The following is an 18,191-nucleotide window of genomic DNA, read 5'->3' as shown; positions in this document are numbered from 1 at the left end:
AAACAAACTATATGGTAGTCCACAAACAATTCCTTAACTCTAGTACCAGGGGATCTGAAGCCCTCTTCAGACTTCTGCAGACACCAGGCATATACGTGGTACACAGTCATACATGCAGGTGAAATATATATACATATATATATGTATACATAACATATATATGTGTATATAGTATATATACATATATATATGAATATATATAAAGAAAAAACCATAAAACCTAACTTGGGATACAGTTCATTATTTATTTTATATGTCTGACTGTATGTGTGTGTATATATATGTGCCCAACGATGTCAGAAGGCAGAGCTCTATCTCCTGGAACTGAGCTACAGACAGCAGTGAGCCACCATTTGGGTGCTAAGAACTGAACTCAGATCCTCTGAAAGGGCAGCCAGTCTTCTTAATCACTGAGCCATCTTTCAAGCCCTCGGACTCTTGTTTGTAAATATAATTTTTATCCTTTGATACTTCATGTATGTGTATTTTGATATTACCCTTTTTTTTTCCTCCTAAATCTGCCCAGATCCACCTCAACTCTCCCAATTTATATTCTCCCTTCCCAGTTTCATAGACCTGCATGCATTCACTCACTCTCTCCCTCTCTCTGAATTCGATTTGTGCTGCTCATTAAGCACTGGTGTGTTACCATGCATTGGAGCATGGTCAGACTCCAAAGGACCACAGTCCTGAACAAAGCTGACTGACTCCCTCCTCTACTGCCCCCATAAATGGTCAAAGGCTGTCAACTCGGCTTGAAGTGATACTTGTCTTAGTAACAGTTTCAAGATGGAATTCCCAGTGTATCTTTTTTTTTCTTTTTTTTTAAATTCCTCTGACCTCTGATCTCCACAGGTGTACCATGTTGGTTTTTTTTTAAAGATCTATTTATTATAAGTAAGTACACTGTAGCTTCCTCAGACACACCAGAAGAGGGCATCAGATCTCATTACAGATGGTTGTGGGTCACCATGTGGTTGCTGGGATTTGAACTCAGGACCTTTGGAAGAGCAGTCAGTGCTCTTAACGGCTGAGCCATCTCTCCAGCCCCCAAGTGTATCTTTTTCATGTTGTTGTTTAACATTTATTCTTTCTCTTCCTATGCATGGGCACTCCTGTCGTGCATGTGCGTGGAGGCACAATGATTAGTTCTCTCAGTCTACCATGCAGGTTCTGGGGAGTCAAGCTCAGCTTGTCATGCTTAGCAACAAGTCCTTACCAGCAGAGGCATTTTGCTGCTCCCTTAAGTACACACGTGTGTGTGTGTGTGTGTGTGTGTGTGTGTGTGTGTGTGTGTGTGTGTGACTGGACTGTGTGGTATGTGTGTGTGGTGTGTTATGTGTGTGTGGTGTTGACTCTGAGAAGCTTTTCTGGTTACTGATGTTAAGAAATGCCCCAACACTGAGCTACCTATAGCCTGATCGCTCAGGCTTCTAGGAAGCAAGTGTTCCAGGAGGTCAGAGAGCTGGGACTCAAGGACTCATGCACCCAGGGAGCAGCAAGGGGCAGCTGCAGGAGTGAGAGCATCAGCAGAGGTACACTGTGAGGTCAAGAAAGCCAGATGGATGGGGGTTGGCCCCTAGGGACATGAGCAGAACCTGGGGCTTCAAGAACCAGTGAAGGAATGGCATGGGAGTTGACCTTCTAGGAAAAGGAAGGGCAGGAAGACAAGGTCTTCTGGAGCTTTTCAGGCCTTAGGATCAAGGGAAGAGCCAAGTCCAGCTGGTCGGTGCTGTCTGTCACTTACCTCTGCATCCCACCCTTGAAGTGGTGAGGTCCTGACAGAAAAGCCAGCAGTGAGGCTTTGTGGCACTGTATTTACCAAGACTGGGCTGACAGAATGGTGCAGCTGGCAAAAGTGCTTGTCACCAGGCATGACAATTTTGATCCCCAGATCACATATGGTATGTTGGAAAGAGCGAACCAACTGCTAGATTGTTCTCTGATTGCCACACATGTGCCATGGCACACACAACACATGTACATATGTACATGCACATAGGCACATAATGAATGACTTAATCAATCAATACATGTAATAACCTGTAATCACATCCCAGGGACTGGAAAGATTACTATGGTTAGAAGCTCACTCCTCTTTGGTTGTTGAAAAACAAGTAAATTCTTTAAAAAAAAAAGAAAAGAGAAGAAAAGAAAAATCCAATGGCTACTTTCCAGTTCTTATCTGTGAGCACGGTATAAACACCCAAGGTTCTAAGCACTGAAGTGGTTCTTAGAGAGCCCCAGGGCAGTCAGCTGCTGCTAGGCTCAGTGGCCTTACAAATAACATGTGTGCCAGCCTGTGTTAAATGACAAGTTCCCATCTGAAAGGAAAGTGGACAGGGAGACTCTACAGGCTAGAGGTAGCATTAACTACTATGAACATGCAGTTGGTCCTTGTGATAATCCGTGCTCTGCCCTCTTTCAGTGTGGCAGGCCTCACAGGCAAATCCTTGAGGAAATGGAGTAGAGTGCTTGGGCATCTAGGGAAGCCCCTTTGCCAAGGGTTAGAGTTGAGATTCCCAGCAGTTCATCAAAATACTTCTATGTAAGGGGAAAAGGGACAAAGAGTTTAAACTACAGGGCAAAGAATTAGAACTCGTTCACAGATGCCACCGTGCGGACACTCAACTTTATTCACTTTATCTATATATTTAACAATTCTAAAGTATTTACTTCTTGCTTTGACAAAAAATGAAAAATATAGGAGCACTGACTCCTCTTTAGGAGAAAAGGGTTATATGTACAGCTACGGAGAGTTACGGTTCCTCCTTTACATACAAAGAAAATATTAATAAAAAAGTGCTTCATTGATCAAAAAGGGCTAAGAGCTGCAAGCTTTTATTCACACTGTACAACAGACCCAAGAAACCCGTATCATAACCTCTTGGCACCTGTCACTAGGAACTGCACAATCTTCAATTATGTCAACCTTTGCCCACCTGCAACTCCAGACCACAGTGATCATGGAGAACTTCACCCTGTTTCACTAAGCTTGGCCTCTGCCTGACTTGCTCCTGGAGGGATGAGCAATACTCGGATACTCCAGCCTTCCCTTCAGCAAACTAGGGAAGGCTCCTGGCTTCTTGCATTCATACTAAGGAACATGCAGAAGCCACCTTCCTGAGACACAGAAGGCCCATGGCCAGGTAACAGCTCCAGAGAGGAGGGGCAAGGACATAGAACAGGCTAGAACTGAGGTGTCCCCCAACTTCACCCAGCCCCCAGTTCTGTTAACAGTTCTGCTCTGTTACCAGTTTGCAGCTTTTAGCAGAGCCAAGAATCACCCTTGTGGAGTGGGGTGGGCACAAACATAGATGCCAACAATTCAAAGCACAAACCAAAACTGCTCTCCACCCTTCCCATACCCACCTCCACCACAGATAACTACTGGTTTAAGGCTCTTTTTGGACCACATCAAAGCTCACTGAGGAAAGGTACCCTGAATCTCCTCCAGGCCATGTCATTTTCTAAGAACCCTACAATCACCGAGGGCTCTTTACTGATAGATAGCAGGAGTCAGACATGTGCCCACTCAGGCAGCCAGAAGCAGGACAAGGGACTCCTGGGTCCTTCCTGCTGCCCCAGAAGTAGAAGAGGAAGGCTGATTGTGTGGAGAGCTTTGAAACTGTGGGGATTCTGTCCCTCAAGGAGGATGCATGATTGGTTTGCTTTGGGAACAGGAGACTTGTGGAACCCTGAGTCTGGATTTCCCTGTGTTGGCTGAGGAAGAGATTGCTTGTGGGACTAGGGCCCCGAGAGGGCTCCCACGTGCCTAGCTCAAGCAGGCCTTGACCACTGCAGCAGGATACTGCTTTCTGGTCAGTCTGTACCTTTCGGTCTGGAAGCCCAAGGAGGCAAAGAGAGCCCTACCCAATCTTGGTCATGTTAAAGGTGGGATCCACGTTGGTCAACATGTCAGCCATCTAGCTCCTCAGTAACTCAAAAGAAGCACACACCTCTCTTTCCAAAGTGAGGCTTGGGGAGTACCTCACTGTGTGCCTTCCTCCCAGTGCCATCCTGCTTTTTGTCTGTGAGATGGGGTGGCCCTATCCCTCTCAGGAAAAGGGCTTCCAGCCTTCCCATCAGCAAAGTTTACCAGTTAACTCTGACATAGCTGTGATGTGAAGAATGGGCACTAATGTTAGGCTGACTTTCTGTTTTGCTGTCTCAGGTCTTCATTCTGGCTCCTTCCACAGGGAAGCATTGAGTGATCTCATAGAATACCCGACAGCAAGCAGCTCAGAGCCTGGCAACCTCTGGGCTTCCATTAAAAAAAATTAAGACAACTGGGACATTTTTCTTTTTAGAAGGCAAAGAAGAGGATGGAAAGGGAAGGGGAGATGAAACAAAATTCAATTTACAATCCAGTGGTACATCCCAATCTCTGTACAGGTTGTTCCATGCCCCCATTCCAAAATGTATGGGCCTCTCAGACTGCCCCGGCTGTGTATAAGCCCATTAAAGGAACAGCAGCATGGCCTCTGCCACCCCAGGTCACTGAGCTTCAGTTTGAAGTGGCAGCAATAGGCTTATCCAGTTCAAGGTCAATGCTGGAGCTTGTGGGATGGAGGCTGCTATAGCAAGACTTGCACACTCGACTGGGTTCAAAGAGCTGCTGGCTAGGAACCGGAACCTTCTGGTTACAACAACTGGAGCAGAATACATTCCCACAATTCCTGAGACAAGAAGAAAAAAAACAACATTAGTTTCAGCTGGTAGGTTTTTGTGAGAGAAAAAACAACTTCAGAGAGCAGCATTTGGTGTGTACCATCTGGATGTGCTAGAAACATGTTCATTTTTCCCAGCCAGGCCAGAAAGAAGCTCAATAAGAAGATAAGTCTACCTAGTGCAGTCTTTTTCACCTCTGGCCAAGGATGACATGTGGTTGCCTCACCACTCTGGCACAAAGCTGTCGGATGCATAGGAAGATGCTCAGAAGAGCTCTCTGTGGACAAATGAGCTCTGTACTACTGCAACTGCCGGCTCAGTGCCAAGTACTGACATAGGGATGTACCCAGTGGCTGCACTAACCTTGGCACTGGCCATCTGGGTAGCTTGAGGTCAAAGGGAGACCAAAGTCAAGTGGAGTCAGCCTGTGGGCCCCTCAAAGAAGAAAAAGAACTATTCTGCCCATGGGGCATGAGGAACTTTGGTCTAATGGTCACTGCCTCAGAGGCAAGTTGGATGCAGACTGCGGCCAGCAGCATGCAAAGCCAAAAACCAAAGCAGCACATGACACATGCTCAGCGTGAAAGGGAGGTGGAAGGAAAAGGCCATGGAGAAACACGTGCATCCCTATTAGACAGTGGTCAGTCAGCTAGGGCTCACTGCTCTGCCCCATGCATCTCAAGGTTCCCTTCTCCTTTCTGCAAAAATCCCTAGTTCTTTGCATCTTTGCAGCACAGGTCTAAACAGCCAGACTGACACCTCTCCCATCCCCTGCACCCCTCACCCCCCCACACGGTAATCAACACAGGGTAAGTTCTGCTCATCTTACAATTCTACATTTGCTGAGCCCTGAAGTACAAACCAACCAATGGTCACCTCAGCACAGGGAACCCCAAGGCACAGCTCTCCGGAGATGAGAAGAGAGAGTTAACAGAAAGGCTTCCTCTGCACTAACCTCTCAAGCACACTCTGCAGAACACAGACACACTGGGTAAGGAGCAGTCAGGCAGAGGGGGAGCAGACACTGAAGACCACATGAGACAGAGCAACACTGGAGAAGGGAAGGTGGGACACAGGGTAACAGGACATGGAATGAGAATACAAAGCCTTTCGTTCCTAGAATGTAGGAAGCACTTTCTACCTTTCTAAGAAGCATGAGTCAGCAAGAAGTTGTGGTTACACAGGAAATCTTCTGAATGTCTGTACTTGTTAAACAGACCTGCTCAAGTTTGGCTTAAAAGCCTGATATGAGTTTGATCAACTAAGCTTTTCTATCTGATTTCCCTTGGGAGACTCTGAAAGACCTAAGTGGAATCTTCCATACTAAGAAATTCTCTGTTCATTTCTGTCTCTATAAAAACAAAACAAGGAAGTGATGCCATCTGACTTGAAAGTTACTAGTATCATCCCGGCATCAATGAGTAACTGTCACCTCTTTCTGACAAAAAAAACCCTCTGAAGCCCACTGGCTTCCCCAAAAGACAAGCTCCACAGAACCATCACTTCTCATCAGGAGTCTCCCAGCCCAGCTGGCCTATATAGTCCAGAAGGGAGCACACGGCTGCAGCAGACATACCCCTGGCAGTTTCTTCCATCAGCTGCTATGGATCTCCCACTTGCCTGCCTAAGCTCCCTTTCAAGGACCAATGGGTACAGAAAAGGGAATGGTAGCATTAGTGTGGAGAAGTTACTGTGGGTGTGCAGACATCACAGACAAGTTGTTGTAAATGCTCACCACGTTTGATCAACACGATCAGTGTCCCTGCAAGGAGGGGAAAAAGAGCTCAGAGAAGCCACTTGGTCTAGGGGTGCAGGGTGGGGGAGACCCACGGTCCTAAGAGTGTCATCTGTCTACAAACAGATTTTTCCACCACTTTCAGTACAGTCTCACTTCTACATGTGGGCCACTGTATGATTCTGATAAACTTCATATTCTAGGAGCACCAAACATCTACCAGACAGTCACCACCCCAGCCAGGGCAAAGCAGCCTTAGTGACTCACTCCCCAAGCCAGGAAAAAGAAACTGGGAGCAACAAGGACTGGAGACTGCCCTCAGCTGTGTCTACTATTCCGCAGCAGCACGGGGAACAGGGAGTAGGAAGGAGTAGGAAAACCAGGCTCCCCACCTACACTAGAAAACTGTTTTTGATCAAAGTAGCCATGACCAGTTTTATGCTGGAAATAAGAAGTGAAGATCTGCATGGTAGCTGTTACCCACCAATCTGGGAAACGAAACAAAGTATGTCCATAGAGTATTTCAAAATGTATTGGTGATTGCTGGATTTGAACAGAGTCCCCAAATACAGTTCTAGAAGGACTAATTTCAGAGGCATAGAAACATAACCCAAAGGGCTGCTCACACAGAGCACTGCTTGTAAGAGGCCAAAGTTCAGATTCTGTAACCCATCCCACCCTAAAAGCCACCCAATGGCACCTGCAGTGGTGTTTCCTACTGGCGAGCCAGAAGGCACTGTCACAGGCATAGCAGTGGGCAGCCAGGTGGTCAGGTAGCCAACGGGTCATCTGTAAAACACATGGGACTAAGTTAGTAACAAGAGGTGGACCAGTCAGCTGAAGTCAAGAGAGCTACACCAGGGGGAGCAAGAGCCACAAAGACTACATGTGCTCCAGTGGTACCAGCCCAGCAGGCCTGCTAACAGTATAAGAAAGGTATCCAAATTGTTTGCCTGGAGGAGGCACCAATCTCCTGAGACAAGCTGGCCCAGCAGCACCCTGGGTTGTCATGAGAGCTGGCAGAGGCAATGGAGAGAAAGGGCCAGCTCCCTGACGTCCCTGCCTTACAACTGATGGATGTGGGTTCTCAGAGGCTGAGGTGTAGAGGCTGAAGACTGACTTCGAGTTCTTCCTTGGTCAGTGGCATGGGGCAGGGACTAGAATGGAGAACTGCAGGACACCTGTGTGGTTGGCACGCAGAGCAGGGGCTGAGCCTGTACCTCTGTGTCCTGTTTATCCACCTGCTCCCAGCTGGCTTCAGAGAAAATCTCTGTGCTGCAGCGAGACAAACAGTTCTGATCCAGATTGCTTTCCGAGTCGGGGATTGAAGTCTGTTGGCAAACAAACACAGCTGAACGGAGTGAACCTGTCTCCTCCTAAAGGAGGAACAGAGCCCTGGGGTGGGTCTATGGGCAGGCCTGAGTGCTAAGGTGCCAAATGTGCAGTCACACCAGCCATCCAGATGTGGGCTGGCCAGGTGCAGAGAAGTGCTGCCTCAGAAGGACACAGTGAAGTGATATGGCGTGGAAAGATGGGTCTTAGGGTCCAGGAAGCAACTAGTATGCTGGAGGGAGAAGGAGCTCCCTGTGTCAGCTGTTCTAGAGGGCCTGGTAATCCAGTCCAGCACTGAATGAAAACAGTGACTTGAGTGTGCCTTCCTTTTTTCTGAGGGACTCTTTGGGACAATGAGAAACCATTATTTAGTATGAAGAAAAAGCCAAAACTTCCTTTGGTTGCAAAATCAGTGGATCTGGGATGATTACTCCAGAACCTGCCTTACATGGTCAGACCCATCAAAGAACAAAGTCCCTCTGGGAGCTCAGGAACCCTGGTACCCTCATTTCTAGCCACCAAACCTCAATCAGTACTAAGCTCTCAACAATGCTTTAAAAACAAACAAAAAAAATCAACCCCTTCTCTCCATTTCTCTTGCCAGCACCTGCCACAGAGTGGGTACAAACACTTGTTCAAAGCTCTCAACACTCCCAAAGTCTGGGAAAGCAGGTAGTTCACTAGTGACTCAGGCAGGACAAACACTCCAACATAACAGAATCATCACTGTTCTATAAATGCCATTCTGAATAGGTGTGCAAGCCCTTCTAAATATATGCATTTTTATCTCAGGGTAGAGTGAACTGAGACAGGCTCTCACTTTGTTGTCCAGGTTAGCCCAGAACTCGCTATGCAGCTCAGACTGACCTCAAACCTGTAGAAATATTCTGCCTCAGCCTCCCTTGATTACAGGCATGAGCCAAAAAGTCTGGCTGACACAGGATCCTCTCTGCAGAGATTCAATCCCCGTGCCATGCATATTAACTCAGCCCTTTTTCTTAACTGCCTATAAGGGGATAAAAAGCCAGCACAGCAGAAAAGAGCCAAACTGCTGTCTCCATGGCCAAGGCTAACTCCAAAAAAAATCTCTCTCAACATTAAGACCTTTCTAATCCTCTCAGCAATCTGTTTCCATAGCCATGCACTGGGTGCAAAGGGTTATTTTGCTGGCCTCTGTGTGCCATCTCCTTGGAGACCTTCAAGGGAGTCATGACCTAACTTACCACTTCATCTCCAAAGTCTCCATTGAAGCGCAGAGAGCTGGTCAGGTATTGGCTTTCCAGGCGACTCTTCAACTCCTGGACTTGTTTCTTCAAGGTCTCCACTTCCTGCTGGTGACCAGACTCTATCTGTCGCAGGCGCTGCTGGATTGTGTCCGTGTACACAGGCATGCCATCGTCATCCAGGTGGCTGCGGGAAGGCTGGTCAGGGCTGCTGGTAGTGGATGGCCTCCCTGAGTGGCTATTCAGCCACTTATGGTGCAAGTTCCTTGAGTACAAGTGAGCAGAGCTACAGCTTGTGACAGATAGCTGGTGGCTCAGTGAGTCCTTGCTCCTCCCAGCTTCCCCATTGGCACAATGCCCATTGGGTGTGGGGTGCTTCTGAAGGGTGTCAAACCCTGCAGGCTGTTCTGAGGCCTTGTTTTCAGTCTCTAGGGCACCGTTGCACACAATTCCCTGCCTACATTTATCTAACGGCAAGGCACAAGGAGCCTGCATCAGGCTGAGGGTGTTGCCAGGGGATGAAGTCCTGTGTAGCACAGAGTCCCAATGGGGCCTCTCAGCAGACCTGGGCTCTGGTGCTACAGGAAGCATGTCCTTGCCACTGAATCCACTGCTTGCCGGGCAAGGTCTGTGATGGAGCTGGGGCCCACTTTCTGACTTCACCTTATCTTCTAGTAACATGTGCACGGAGTTGTTTATGTGTGGTCCTCTTGTCTCGAATGGGACTAGGGAAGGCAGCAGAGAACTAGACTGTGAGGTACCAAGGACAACTTTTGCATCTACTGGGACAGCAGGAGCTACATTCTCCCTGTCCTCTGCAATATTCTCTACTTGAGGCTGTTCTACAGGGACCTCCTGGGAGTCCTCTCCCCTGAAAGGAGCTTGGAGTGAACTAGAGAGAACACTGTGCCCATCCTGATGTTCAGGAATACCCTGGGAGAAGAAGGACAGGCTGGAGCCTAGATGGCTTCTTAAAGTAGCATCATCCAGCTGTGGTTCTTGGTAAAGTACAACAGGGCCCTCGGCCACCATCTTACTCTCTTTTGCTAGGGGTGCCTCCTCTTTGACCTTTGGCACCTCAGTGTGCTCCCTGGGGGCAGACTCTTCCACCCCACTCTCCTCTTTGGTGGCCTCCTGCAAAATGTTCTCCATCTGCCCTTCAGCCACACCAGCTGCCACAGACAGCTCAGCACCTCCGAGCAGCCTGCTGGGCTTGCGCAGGCTGTCCATAGCAGGCACCTCTTCTCCAGCGCCTGCAAAGCTGCTCAGCTCCAGTGAGCGCCCATGCTCCTGCCACTTCTCATTCAGGCTGGGGTCACTGCTGCGCCGGCTGGCCAGTGGCACCATATTTTCGCAGGTTGTGGTCAGATTGTCAAATGATCTAGTCTTGGGTAGTCTAAAAGAAAAGGGTTTAGGAAAAATGAGAATTTCAGAGGTGATTCAGAGGGCCCCAGAGGACAACAGGCTTTAGTAAGCTACTGTTTCACAACTGGGCCATCGCAGTCATATCTCTTAAATGAGGCTGACTTCTGGAGCAGCATGGCTCTCCACAGGTACTGCCTGCACTTCCTCACTGCCAGTCCCCACCCCCAAATAAGCTAACAGCATATATTATTTCTAAAAGGCATCCTTTTACTTTATTTTTATTTTATTTTTTAACTTTTATTTTTCCTCTCTTTATTTTTCTGATTTTTCAGACAGGGACACATATATTCCAGGTTGGCCTTACACTCTCTATATGGCCTAGGAATGACCATGAACTCCTGATCCTTCTGCCTCTACCACCAACATGCTGACGGTAGAGGAATGTGTCACCACGCCAGGTTTATGCACTACTAGGGCTCAACCCAGGGTTTCATGCATCTGCAGCCTTCAAGAGGCATTCCTTACAATGTTCTATGCCTCTCAAGTAGTGGCAAAGGAACTTGCTGGTTCTTTGTACTATACATTTTAAGTTCATTTATTATCTCTCACTCTGATCTTAACAAAGCATATTCACAAGTGGCAAACCCAGTTTCTCTCATCTTACGACATCTGACTTTCAGAACAGAGAGGAGGAAGCAGAGAGCAGGGTACAGACAAACCAGAGTCCAAAGACCCCCCCAGACATGCTCCACTACTGTAAAACTGCTCAGTGTATGTGGCAGGATAATGTAGGGGCAGGTCCTATTCATTTCCAAAAATAGGGCTTACTATATTTCTTTTTTTTTTTTTTTTTTTTTTTTTTTTTTTTGGTTTTTCGAGACAGGGTTTCTCTGTGTAGCCTTGGCTGTCCTGGAACTCACTCTGTAGACCAGGCTGGCCTCGAACTCAGAAATCCACCTGCCTCTGCCTCCCAAGTGCTGGGATTAAAGGCGTGCACCACCACCGCCCGGCCGATTACTATATTTCTTAAGAAGCTAAACTTCAGCCAGATGTTGTGGTTCATGCCAGTAAATCCAACACTCACATACATCACTGTAAGTCTAAGGTCAGCCTTGGAGGCAGGGAAGGGAGGGAGGAGAAGAAGGGAGGAGAGAGGGAATACTACCACTTAAGATAGAATAGCACCATTTAGGACTTGGGACTTCTGGCATCAGCTTTGGGCTCACCGGCTCAGTGGAGGCTCATCAGGGCTGGTGCCTGGAGCTGGGTATGGTGCACAGCTGTCATCTGTTGGGGTAGACGGGGATGGGCAGGGAAGGTACACTGCGCTCCACAGCATCAGATTCCGCACATGGCACACGGGGTAGAGCACCTGAGGAGAGGGTGGGGAGGACACAGGTTTATGCATGTTCCAGTAAATCTCTTAGAAATGCCTGGAATTATAGAGCAAGAATGAACACACCTAGGTGGGCCACTCAACACAGCTGGCTCATAGAACAACAAGGAGATGGCACCAGTAAATGAAGGTCTATCTCCCAAGAGGATATAGAACCAGGGTTTCTGTCTGCCAATAATCTTTACTTAAAAGCCTCTCATGACCATGAAAATCTAATGGGTCCTTTAAAGGCTGACTCCTTATTAATTATCTCAGGTGGTCTTTACTGAATGACAGGCTTTCATCAGCCTGATTTACCGAGTAAGAACTGTTTTGTTACATGGTGAATGTGTCAGTTTCCCTAAAGCTTGGCTTCAGTAAAAGCTGTCAAACCTATTTTATAGAATCACTTAAATTAATCATGTAAAATAAGGGTATTTCCTCACCCTTTATTGCCACTTCCCCAGCAGGCACAGCTAAAGGAAGGAGGCACTGTAAACCTTTTCTTCTAACTACTTAACTATGACTCGAAGTCTGTTAACTGCCCAGCAATGTAATATAACCCCTGATTAGCCTGCATGGACTTCTAAGGGCTTAAAATGCATCTGACAAAGGGAACACCAATATATTGTGATACACAGACATACTGCATCTCTCTCTCTGGTTAGCAGAAGGCATTCTTTTGAGGGAACAAAGTGTTAAAAGGCCTGGCAGCTCTCGTATGTGAAAAGAATCACAGACAGATATATGCCAACAGCAGAAAGAATTTTGTGTTGAGACAGAGCTGCAGTGGGTCCCACTGCCTGGTTCATGGGAGAGTAGCAGGAGCCTGGTGGCTGACACTTCTCAGCCATACAAGGCATCTGAGAGAAGGAACCTTAATGCCTTTTCCTCCAGAGAGCAGAAACTGATCTCTGGAGGAAGTACAGGCAATGATTCATGACAAAGGAATGATATATTTTACATCAAACCACCTTGAACCTGAGTTGGTCATGGACAGGCTAGAGCATTATCAAGAAGCAGGCTTTATATACACAGAATGGTGGAAAATGAAAACATAGAACTGATACCTTGAGACAGCTGACACGTTTTTCACAAAAACAAGTAATACTCAAACCAGCTCCTGTATGTGGCCCCACCCTCAAACTCCTTCTGCTGATCAGAGACAGGCTAAAGGGTACATACTGCTTCTGACTGAGATGAATACAGTAGGTTTTTGAAAGCCTTGTTGCCTGCTCGAAGAAGCGACCACACAGAGCACGTCCGTTCCTGAGTCTGCTTTTCCCCTCTCTCTTTGGCGTTGTTGCACAGGAATGTTCCAAAGAGACAGGAATAGGTATGCTGTACCAGCTTCACCTGCAAAATTCCAATCAGGCAAAATCATACAGTGGGGTCCATGGTTTCTGAAAGAAGAACGATTCACCATGGCATCCCTGAGAATACTTCAGCTCACTTAGGATGTAGGCTGCATGTGCACAGGCAGCTAATATATGGCACCTCTTCTCCACAGTTACCAATGGCAGGGCCTGACCCCAACCACCAGCATTCCCATGTCAAAGACATACTAATGCAAGAAGCACAGTGGAGAAATGCTGAGCCAGTCAGAAATAAGGGTATGGAAGCTGGAGGACATGGTAACAGAGGGCTCAAACAGGAAGAAGACATCTTTCATCAAAGGAATGGGCAGGAACAGAAAACATGGCAGACAGCATCAGTAGAGACTGGAGGGGAGCACAACACAGATAGTTTCTAGACCATACACTTTAGAAGCCAACTTTAAAACAAACTGTGTTTACAGAGGAAAACCTGGTGTACCTAGATTCACTGAGTGAAAAATAAAATGCCAGTTAACTGCTGTTGCTTGTAAATAAAGCAGTCACTCCTTGTTAAATTTGAAAAATGCATAGTTTTGGGTGAAAATGGCCCCCTAACACTTGTCTCAGCATCCCTCTAGGTCTATATGGGTCCCAAAATATAGAATCATTAAGTCCAAACTCACAAGGAATGCTTCATTGAACTCAAAAGAGCAAGGAAATTGCCTCTGAAGTTGATGAACACAGTCAAGCCATTGTAGAAACACTGGGCAACGTTCATTCAGATCATCTGAGTTCTCCCCATGACCACACCGGTCAGCAAACTTATGGCCAAAATCGAGCCATTCCATCTCCACAAGGACTTGGAAACCCTGTAGGGAGGCACAGAGGAGAGATCACTTGTGCAATATTGTCTCACCTGTGACATCCTGAACTCCATGTCACCAACAGCCAATCGCTCTCTCCCTAGTGGTTCAGACATTTTTTACACAAATGTTTCAATTCACCAACTCTATTCAAGATCCAGCTAAAGGACACTGACTATCTATCTAGGTATTTGTATAGTCGCTCTCATTTACTACACAAATGCTACTTGCTTACCCAAATTTCTCTTTTACCAATTTTCACCTTTGATGTTACATTTATAAAGCCATATTTGTAAAAATTCTTCCCCAGCAGCAATTTTTTATAAATATTTGTACTTTATGTTACTTTATGCTTTTGTTCTTCTATCTTTAACCCAACAGTGGTTATTTCAGAGCAGATGTTTCTCCCAGAACACCATGCAGTTCTGTCCAAACTTACTATCATAAGCATGCTGACGGTCTTTTAAGCTCATTTTCCTGAAGTAGACAAAATCTTTCCAAGTAGAGAAGCTGCAAAGGAAACATTTCTGTATCCTCAATGCCTGTCACTAACCATAAGGCACCTAGCCATATAGCTCTAAGTGATGGATACATGATTACAACAAACTACACTTTCTATAGATTTAACTTTCATCCCAAAATTGACCTATAACCTTCCTAAAGGTTTCCCCAACCTATCCTGAAATACTCTTCCCTCCCTCAGACACACTTACCTCTATGGTTCGGTAATATGGGTCCAGCAGGAGCTTAGCTAGGGCCACAATCTGAGGAGTTCGATCCCAGCCATCTGAACAGTGCACTAGCACTGGTCGTTGATCACGGTCCACAGCATGCACCACGAGAAGGGCCGACTTCAGAAGCACAGACAGGTGATGGAGCCACTTTGTACTTTCAAGAGCAGAAAGCCAACTATTAAAAAAAAAGGGGGGGGGGGAGACAAGGAAATACTGATTTTTATGATTTTATGGCATCATGTCCAATGCCTGTTAAGTTAAAAAGCAATTCCACAAGACCTTTGATTCCAAAGTGATTTTTAAAAAGTCTAATCATGCCGGGCAGTGGTAGCACATGTCTTTAATCCCAGCACTTGGGAGGTAGAGGCAGGTAGATTTCTGAGTTCGAGGCCAGCCTAGTCTGCAGAGTGAGTTCCAGGACAGCCAGGGCTACACAGAGAAACCCTGTCTCTAAAAGCCAAAAAAAAAAAAAAAAAAAAAAAAAAAAAAGTCTAATCATAAAGAATGTCCAAGTGAGAAGCCAGTTTTAGAGAAAAACAAACAAACAAAAACCCTGTAATTAACAATGCTACACTGTACCTAGCACTTATTTTTAATTGTGTGTAAGGAAGTGGTGTATCGTGAGGAGGCCAGAAGAGGGTGTCAGAGCCCCTGGGGCTTGAGTTACAGATGACTGTGAGCAGCACAATGTGGGTGCTGGGAACCAAACTGCAAGAGCTGTACGTGCTTGTAATCACTGAGCCATCTCTCCAGTCCCCTAGCCTCATCCCCCTCCTCTCTTCTTTTTTTCCCCTAATGTGCTGGGAATAAAACCCAGGGTCTCACACTTGCTAGTTAAGTGTTCTTCCACTAATCTATGCCCCCAACCCTGGTTCTAATACACACACAAGTACATGCTTCCCCAATCCCACATTTAATTAACTTGAGACAGGGGTCTTTGTTATGCGGCCCAGGCTGATCTGGAACTTACTTCTTTTGGATTACCACCACATCTAGCTCTTCACAGATAATTTGGGGGGAGGTAGTGGTGGCGAGGGGCAATTAGTCCTAGACTGGTACACAGTGTAAGAAATTACTCTTTTGGCAAACACAAGAATGGTTCAAACATTACCTATCACCTACTGTTAAGCCATGACTACTTACTGACTAAAATCACACAGGTTCATTATGATCATTAGACTCACGAGAACTGGTGCAATGGCTACATATTAATTGCTACTGAGTTAGATTGGATTCAGAAAGAGGATTCCGCCCTTTTCAAAATCCTTTAGGAGTTATCAGATAAGAAGAACTGACTCTTTGGCTTGAGGTTACATAGCTCACCACCACCCCAAATATGTTGACATTTTGTGTCATGTACTTCTTTCTTCCTCCATCCCTCATGCCCTCAAACAACTTCTGTTTATTTTTTTTTCCCAAATGTGGCCAATTTGTGGTTAAGTCCTTTAAACACTGAAAGATAAGGAATAATAATTATTCAGGATCTTTGAGAAGGCTTTGCCAAGACAAGGTCTAGATAAGGGCTATAGGACAAAGCCAGTCTACCAAAACCTGAAGAATGAACATGAATGTTACTAAGAGTCTAAGAAAGGGAGACCTTTCCTGCCAGGCAAACAGACAGCAGAACAGGGTGTACAAGCCCTGTTTTTTCCAACTATACTGTGACTCAGAGGCTGACACTATGTTGCCATCATTGCTACACCCCAAGCTTTGCCCCCCAAATATAGGAAGAGTCCTTTTATTTAATGAATTATAAATTTGCCATAGGTAAATTCAATCTCAAGATTCGTTATCTTCTAGTTAGACACACTTAAAGCACTTTCTTTTTTCTTTAAGTTTTAATTATAATGAGAAAAGTTGCATGATTTCAATTTATCTGAATTTGTTAACATTTAAAAACATATTTTAAGTAAATAGAATTAAATCACATTCTTGTTTTCCTTTTGTACCCCAACTCCTCCCAGAGAGCCCCCTTCAATACCTACACTATTTTTGTCATATTCTTTAAAATTTATAAAATATTGTAACAATAAAAATGAGTATTATAAAAACTGTTTGATATAAAACAACAATCACTTTAACAGTCTTATGTGGATAAAGCACTTTCTTGATGGATCAGATGTGTTCTCTTTTGTCTCAAATCAAAAGGCTGAGATGAGTAATTATGAACATCCCCCAGCTGCTGAAGAAGCAGTAAATAAAACTCCAGTGGAGGGAGGGTTCCCTTGACCCCACTGACCATGAAGTAGCAGCGAGTGCTGTCAGCCTGAGAGAGAAGCTGAGAGAGAGGCAGTCACCACAGGGGATGCCACAGCAGTGGAACAGAAGCACACTACCCTTCAGCCCTCCACAGCCCTAGACGGGTGGCTCATTCAGTCTCCATTATTGCCAGAGCTTCTTTTTATCCATAAAGGAGATTTAAGTACCTAAATACAAAGCACTGCCTCTTTAACAAATCTTCCATTCACTTGGACAAGGATGGGCGAATTAATTTTTTGCATTCAAAATAAAATTTTGTTTTTAAATAGCATTCTCTCTCTCTCTCTCTCTCTCTCTCTCTCTCTCTCTCTCTCTCTCTCTGTGTGTGTGTGTGTGTATGTGTGTTGTGTGTGTGTATGTGTTTTGTGTGTGTGTATTTGAAGTGAGGGCCAGAAACTGTACTGTATCCCATTACAGACAGTCATGAGCCACCATGTGGATATTAGGAACAAAAGCCCGGCTTCTACACAAGAACAACAAAGTGTTGCACTGAGCCATCTTTCTGGCCCCAAAATTAAGTGTTTTTAAAAAGAAATTAAATATATGTGAAGTATTAGAGACTACACAGTACTGATCTGGTCTTTTTATTTTACATGAAAAGGGATCCTGAGCAGTTAAGCTACAGGGCCAAGAATACAGAGTGAGTTTATGACAAGTCTCTGGAGTCCACACACTGACCTAAAAGGACCAGCTAGGCCCTGGAGCTAAGTGACAGATGCAAACAGAAAATCCTCAAAGGAAGAAGGCAGTTCTCCTTTGGTCAGTGTGGTGATCTGAATGAGAATGGCCCAACAGGCTCATATAATTAAATGCTTACTCGCCAGGGAGTGACACAATTTGAAAGGATTAAAAGGATTAGAAAGTGTGGTCTTGTTGGAGGGCACTGATTTGAATTGCCAGGGTAGGCTTTGAGGTTTCAAAAGTCCATGCCAAGTCAGGAGTCTCTCTCTGCCTACAGATCATGATATATAACTCTCAACTGCTGCTCCAACGTGATGCTAATGAACTAAACCTCTGAAACTGTAAGCCAGCCCCAAGTAAATGTTTTCTTTCAACTGGATATAGTGGCACAGGTCTTTAATCTCAGCACTCTGGAGGCAGAAGTAGACAGACTTCTGTGAGTTTGAGGCCAGCTTTATTTATGAAGCAAGTCCAGGAGAAGCCCTGTCTTGAAAAACCAATGGAACACACCTTTACTCCCAGCACTCGGGAGGCAGAGGAAAGTGGATTTCTGTGAGTTCAAGGCCAGCTTAATCTAGGGTGAATTCCAGGACAGCCAAGGGTAAGATCCTATCTAGAAAAAGAGAAGAGGAAGGGA

The 18,191-nt window shown here is 45.7% G+C and overlaps 1 protein-coding gene across 4 annotated transcripts in view; it reads right to left on the bottom strand.

Annotated features, from left to right (window-relative positions):
- Window positions 1–2,613: 2,613 nt before the first annotated feature.
- Mtmr3 (myotubularin related protein 3) overlaps window positions 2,614–18,191 on the bottom strand; it is a 124,149-nt gene continuing 108,571 nt past the window's right edge. For 3 of the 4 annotated variants that reach the window (XM_031339981.1, XM_031339982.1, XM_031339983.1), the window contains 8 exons: window positions 14,594–14,789; window positions 13,701–13,886; window positions 12,887–13,057; window positions 11,553–11,698; window positions 8,962–10,357; window positions 7,627–7,737; window positions 7,107–7,195; window positions 2,614–4,679 (listed from right to left, as the gene is read on the bottom strand). In XM_031339981.1, coding sequence (XP_031195841.1) covers window positions 4,508–4,679; window positions 7,107–7,195; window positions 7,627–7,737; window positions 8,962–10,357; window positions 11,553–11,698; window positions 12,887–13,057; window positions 13,701–13,886; window positions 14,594–14,789 — 2,467 coding nt within the window. In that variant the 3' untranslated portion in view covers window positions 2,614–4,507. The remainder of the gene's footprint in view (window positions 4,680–7,106; window positions 7,196–7,626; window positions 7,738–8,961; window positions 10,358–11,552; window positions 11,699–12,886; window positions 13,058–13,700; window positions 13,887–14,593; window positions 14,790–18,191) is intronic. The other variant, XM_031339984.1, reaches the window with a different exon arrangement.

This window comes from Mastomys coucha, unplaced genomic scaffold (genome assembly GCF_008632895.1).
Source record: "Mastomys coucha isolate ucsf_1 unplaced genomic scaffold, UCSF_Mcou_1 pScaffold22, whole genome shotgun sequence".
Classification (NCBI taxonomy): domain Eukaryota; kingdom Metazoa; phylum Chordata; class Mammalia; order Rodentia; family Muridae; genus Mastomys; species Mastomys coucha.
This window is presented reverse-complemented; position numbering and strand designations above follow the sequence as displayed.